Consider the following 6,490-nt stretch of genomic DNA (forward strand, 5'->3'; position numbering starts at 1 on the left):
TAGTTCCATGAGCACCCACATAAATAGTAAATTCAAAAATATACTTGCATTTTTTTAAAATTCTAAAATTTTGAAGTATCAAAATTGATCGGTCATTCTACTCACGTACAAAGTTTTATGAAGCATTGACACGACGGTACCCTTAGTGTAGAAAATATAATTGGCATCATAATGTTCACCAAATAGTGTTTTTTAATGTAGCATTGATTTTGCCATTTTCACTTAGAATATCACGAACGTCATTCCTTCGGGAAGTCACTTCATACGTGAGCATACCGATTGACTATGCATGTTACAAAAAAGTAATTTTTAATTTTATTTATAGTATTTTTATAAAATTACAAATAGTAAAATATATGTGGGACAATATTTGTCAAATCCGCGTCGATTATACTATATTTATGAATGAAGATAATATTAAAACCGCATAGCAATAGCTTTCAATTAACCACTATTTAGATTCAACATTAGTTTAAGTTTGTTTACTTATTAATTTAATTAAAAAGATCGGTCAAAGTTATCAAGCTGAGTGGTTGACAGCTATGATTAGTTTTTTTATTATTATCTTTATAAAAACATACGACCACTTTCTTTTTTTCTTCATCAATTAATTGAGATGTGCGCTGCGCACAACGACGGTTTACCCGGTGCTGCGCGCAGCCGCACATCGATATCCTGCATAAAAGTTTCACTCCCATCCACCATCTCGAACTAAACGCCCACTCTAAAGTCTAAACTACACGCCGTGGCACAGGCGCGGCAACGCAGCGCATCCCCCGTCTTCTCCTTGTCGTCTAAGCCAGCGAGGGGCGACGCCGTCGCCGTCGCCATCGCCGCCGCGCTCTCCTCCTCCGCCTCCTCTGCTCCTGCTCTTCCTCGAGCTGTCCTTCTCACGGCAGGAAGGCAGTGAGACAGAGAGGGGCTTCGCATCTTGTGACATCGGCAATGGCGGTAGGCTCTCTCTCCGTCCTCCCTTCTTCTGGCGATTTTAGAGCCCCATCCATTAAACGGATTTGCTACAATTTATACTAGAGGACTCATCTCTTTATTCTTAGGGACATTTCCTATGCAAGGATTGAGTTCCTGCAAAATCTTTTGCGATTCCTTTGCACAGCATTCGTGCTGAAATTTCCACTGACAAAAACTCTTATGAAAGATTCCTTTGTTTTTCCCTGCTGCTCAAAGCTCAGTCATACAAAGTTTCCATCCCGATGCGGAAGTAGCTCTGGAGTTTATTATTTTGAGGTAGCAGTCTGTGCGCGACTCTGTTTTCATATGTTCGATAGGAAAAACTGCTTACTGCATATTGGGTTTTTTTGTGGTTTGTTCGGTGGGAAAAAACTACTACTACTTACTGCCTTTTGGGGATTTTGTGGTTTGTTTGATGAGGCAAAAATCTTTTCCCCCGGTTTGGGACATGCTGCAGTCGTTAGTCAAAATACTGGCTATTTATAGCAGAGACAGCAGCACCGGCTAAACTCTCATTTGAATCTTTTTTGAGGGTTCATTTGATCTGATATTTGTTCTTTTAATTTTTCTTTGATGCATTCTGGGTACTAGAGTCGAATGACACCAGTACATTTGAGCTGCTCATTTGGACTGCGGAGTTTATCCATTTGGTTCATCACTCTGGCTCCTGCCTGTTTGATTAGTCTTATTATTCTAGGTGATAACGGGCAAACCTGGTCAATCTAATGACCTATTTAGATTTACCAACTTTATTATCACTGTTCCCCATACTTGCTGACATCTGAAAGCTAGTACCATATTCCGGTCAGTTAGCATCGCCATAACTGGAAATTAAACTATTTCTAGTTGTACTCATGTATATTTTTTGGGCATTAGCTTAATGTCTTGTTGTGACAGTCCTGGAGGGAGTTTGTTCGATAAAAAAAGATGGTATTTTCTTCTTCCTTTTTGATGTGCTCTAAACTCTAGAACTGAATCTAGTTGTACTGATTTGCACTAGAGATTTCAATGGCAATATCTTGTGGCTGTTGTGGGCTTGTGACAGAATAATTCTTCCCTTTGCATCACTTTATTCTCTATTATTGCTTTTCTGATGCTTTGCTTTCAATATTGATGGAGGTGTGCTTAACTCATGTTACAGGACCGGGATAGCGACAGCGATGACAATGCTAAGTTTGAGTGGGAAAGTGATGGTGAGGCTGAGCCTTCATCAGCTCCGGCTTTCAGGAACTCAGATGCTCCTGGCCCGTCCACGCTGGTAATTCAGCACAAGAGCTAGCCCTGACTTGTTATTATTATTATTATCACTATTATTATAGTGTGATATCTGTTTGAGGAAATGTCTAAAGGATTCTAATGGGCGAGCCAACGAGGAAGCGCCATCTACTGCTTTAATTGAGGAATATGTAGCAATGGGTTTCCCAAAAGAGATAGTCCTGAAGGGCATGAAAGAGATTGGTAATACTCAAAATAACTAGTTTCATTTCGTTTGTCTTGTTTGTGTTTATATCTTACTCTATGTTTTAACCGAGGCTTTTGTTTTCAGGGCATAGCGATGCAGATGCATTGCTCGAGCTAATTCTCACATATCAGGTATTTGTCAATGTGCTTTATCTTGATTCTATGATACTTTTGCTACATGGCAAGGATTGTACGTTATATGATTGGTGATGTGAAATGCAGGCACTAGGTGCTGATGATACAGTGGGTAACTGCTCTACTTCTGGCTGCGCCCCTCATAGTGTTGAAGAAGATGATGATGATGATCTTGATTTTGAGAATTGGGATGACAAGAATGATGATGTTGCTGGTAGAGAGCCCAACTGTGATGATCCTGGTGATGAGGTAGACGATTCCTTATCTTTAGTTCAGTAGCTGAGAATTCTTTCATCATATATGTGCTGTTATATCTGAATTTTTTGCCATGCATACCTTCAGCACCCTCTTTATGTATTGTTTGAGTTTTGTTTATTTTTCTCCTAGTGTTTCAACGGTGTAGAATTATATTGTGAAGTTTGTGCACTTTATTTTGTATATAGAATTCTCATCCTGCTCAAGTTTATCGTATAATACTGTAATATAGGAAGTGAGAGATTGAATACCATTAGACCAGTACCTACTTCAGAGTAATCAGTCAAACTGGAAAGTAGTAGAAACTGAGTGTATTATTGTCCTGCTTGTTTGTGATTTTTATGAATTAAAATTTTCATTTCTGTTAGACACCACTCCTTTTCTATGCAGTTCTTATGCATTTGAATATTAGTTACACGACTTAAAACTTGTGGAATCGGGATGCTATGAGCAAATCATATTACTGATGCTTTAACCAAGAGAAGATACTGCAGATACCACGAAACTATTATGCTCTTTGATTGGTTTTGTAGTCCAAGATATAGTGTACAATCAGACTTAGCTGAGAAGAGCTCATAAGAAATACTCCCTCCGTCCTAAAATTATTGTCTTAGGTTTGTTTAGAAATGGATGTATCTAAATACTAAAACGTGACTAGATACATTCATATCTAGACAAATCTAAGACAAGAATATTGGGACGGAGGGAGTAGAAGCTAAACTTGAATGCTGAGTACTAAATAATTCTAGCCTGCACTGGGGTAAAGTTTGTGCTGCAACCCAGCTCGTCACTTTTCCACAGAATGCAAGGATGGTTGGAAACTAGCTTGCTGGTTAGGACGAACAAGATCTTCAAGAATTAAATTGCATTGTTCAAGATTCTTCTTTGACTTTCAGTTACACAAAGTGGTCTTAATACTCAAAAGTGCATCACATACCGCACTAGTTGCATCAAACTTCCCTCCAAGACCAACCTCAAAAAGGGCAATATCTACATGTTAGAGCCGAAGAAAGCGAGGGATTCAATGTAGAAATGTTATGCGAGAAATACATACAGAGTCACTAATTTAGAAATCTCAGAATGTAATATATGATGTGATAGCTGATTTTCGTGTAGGTTACGCAAATAAAACTAGTGATGAGAATGTGATAGCTGATTTTCGTGTAGGTTGAACCCTATTCATGGCTAGATATATGTAGTGACTGAAAACAACAAGTAGGGAAAGATAATGGAGTGCTTGTCTATTATACCTGCTCGGCAAAAAATATCTTGATTGCTAGCAAGGTGATGAACCTGAAATAGTGTGGAATGCGAATATCTTTATGTTCTCCTGAAGATACACACATTTGCCTTATCTTCCATCAGTTCTAACTTTCTTCCACTGCTATGCATGCAGCACGGAGTGCCATTAGTGATACAACAAACTTGAACATGTTCTTTCAGTTTCTTCCTGTCCAGCACCACCAATACTTCATATGGATATTTGCTAATATAGGTAGTTGCTTCAAGTATAAAATGATGAGCTTTTGTGTTCATGCATACAGTAACTATTGTATTAACGTCATTCTCAAACAGCAACAGAGAACAAGAAGTTGAGTTCCTAAATCATTTCATTGATTTAACTCTTGATCAGTTTTTTTCTATTGTTTCTTGGGTAGTCTGTGCTATTCATTTCTTGACCGTTGATTAGCTGTAGCCCCCTTCATTTCTCTGGCCCTATAGATGTTGGTATGTAGTTGTATTTCTCTATCAGCAGTCACTCAGTTGGCATTAATAAGTCAGTGAGACGTAGGAAGTGTTTTCCGACCTCGGTTTTTATTGTAACTCTGAAGGATTTTCTACGAGAGATGTCACAGAAAGACAAGAAGATCAACTCATTAGTAGGCATGGGCTATCCTAAAGATGAAGCAAATATTGCTATTACAAGATGTGGTATGCTCTTTTTGAATTTTTTGTCTCGACAGTCATGCTTTCACAGAGAAGGCAACTTATACCATACATTTCTGTTTGAATTTTTCTAGGTGTGGATGCTGATCTCGTTGAATTAGTTGATTCGATTAGTGCATCACAGGTTGCAGGAGATTTGAATTCCAGAAACATATCTGACTATCAGGTACCTTGTGCTTTTTTGTACATTTCAATAAGAAACGGTTCTGCTCTTTTAATTCGATGTAACTGGAATCTGTGTACATTTGGTAGGTTATGGATAGATGCTTTGATTCGTTTGGAGGGAGAAAGAAAGCAAGATTGATGGAAGAGAGCAAGATGAGGAGCATGCAATATGGACCCTCCTTTGCTGGTAGCCATGATGAGCCAACACGTATCCCAGATCCTATGGTTGGATTTAATCTGCCCAGTGACAGGCAACCATCAGTGATCAGAATGCTTCCTGAACAAGCTATCGGACCACCTTTTTTCTACTTTCAGAATGCAGCCCGAGCTCTACGAGGTGCATGGACGACCATTTCAAAAAAATTCTATGACATTCAACCAGAGTTTGTGGATTCCAAGTATTTTTGTGCAGCTTCAAGGGAAATTGGGTACATCCATAATTTGCCAGTTGAGGACAGAGAAGCTCTTCTCCCTTTCCCTCCAAAGACTGTATTTGATGCATTCCCTCATTATAAGAGGTGGTGGCCTTCTTGGGACCAAAGAAGGCAGCTCAACTGCTTGCAAGCAAGTATGGCAACTGCAAAGTTGATAAATCAGATCCAGCATGCTCTTGCAAGATCAGGCAACCCCCTGCCTCCAAGTGTTCAGAATCGTCTGGTGGATGAGTGCAAAACTTGGGATCTTGTCTGGGTTGGGAAAGACAAGGTTGCTCAGTTGGAGCCTGATGAGATGGAATCTCTGCTCGGTTTCCCAAGGGACCACACAAGGGGAGTCATCAAGACAGAGAGGTATAGATCTCTCGCGAACTCCTTCCAAGTTGATACCATTGCTTACCACTTGTCAGTGCTGAGGGACATGTTTCCTAATGGTATCAATGTGCTGTCCTTGTCCACCGGAATTGGAGGAGGAGCGGTAGCTTTGCACAGGCTTGGGATCCGCATGAGGACAGTGGTGTCTGTTGAGAAAGGTGAAACTAATCGGAGGATTTTTAATGGTTGGTGGGATCAGACCCAGACAGGCAAGCTGGTTGAGATTGCTGACATGAAATCTCTCACTAATGATAGAATTGCATCGTTAGTTGGTAGATATGGTGGCTTCGACTTGGTTATTGGGGGCAGCCCAAGTGAGCAATCTGCTTTGTTATATGACTACCCCAGAATCTTGGATGCCATCAAGTCGGCTATGGCAAGGATGTAGGCTAAGCATCGTAGTACCTATTCTGTCACTTAGTGCTAATCTCTAGGAACCGCAGCTTCATCTATGTTTAAACATTGAGGTGACGTGGTGGATGTTTATTTGCAAGAAATGCCTTGTTTTAAGTATCCAAATTCTGTTTAGTGCTGGACCAACAAATTTTGCCATGCACCGCCTTACATGATGCTCTTTTTTGTCTGGTCGAGCTGGACATGTCATCTAACTGCTTCAGTTGTACACACTGCTAAGACTGGAATTTGGTGTTTTACGTAGAGACAGAGACTTCCTTTGCCTGCTTGCTTCATATCATTTCCTTTGCGTATACTTAACACTGCATCAAGCACTCAATTGTGGTTTTCAGGCT

The 6,490-nt window shown here is 40.0% G+C and overlaps 1 protein-coding gene across 1 annotated transcript; it reads left to right on the forward strand.

The window, feature by feature from the left end:
* The first annotated feature begins 742 nt into the window (after positions 1–742).
* LOC123404205 (DNA (cytosine-5)-methyltransferase DRM2-like) lies at positions 743–6,254 on the forward strand. The gene is made up of 8 exons (XM_045098124.1): positions 743–951; positions 2,111–2,227; positions 2,319–2,427; positions 2,516–2,562; positions 2,653–2,814; positions 4,653–4,752; positions 4,842–4,933; positions 5,020–6,254. The coding sequence occupies exons 1-8, from the start codon at positions 946–948 to the stop codon at positions 6,127–6,129; spliced, it is 1,743 nt and encodes a 580-aa protein (XP_044954059.1). The 5' UTR covers positions 743–945; the 3' UTR covers positions 6,130–6,254.
* Positions 6,255–6,490: the final 236 nt, after the last annotated feature.

The sequence above is a fragment of the Hordeum vulgare genome, chromosome 6H (assembly GCF_904849725.1).
Source record: "Hordeum vulgare subsp. vulgare chromosome 6H, MorexV3_pseudomolecules_assembly, whole genome shotgun sequence".
Classification (NCBI taxonomy): domain Eukaryota; kingdom Viridiplantae; phylum Streptophyta; class Magnoliopsida; order Poales; family Poaceae; genus Hordeum; species Hordeum vulgare.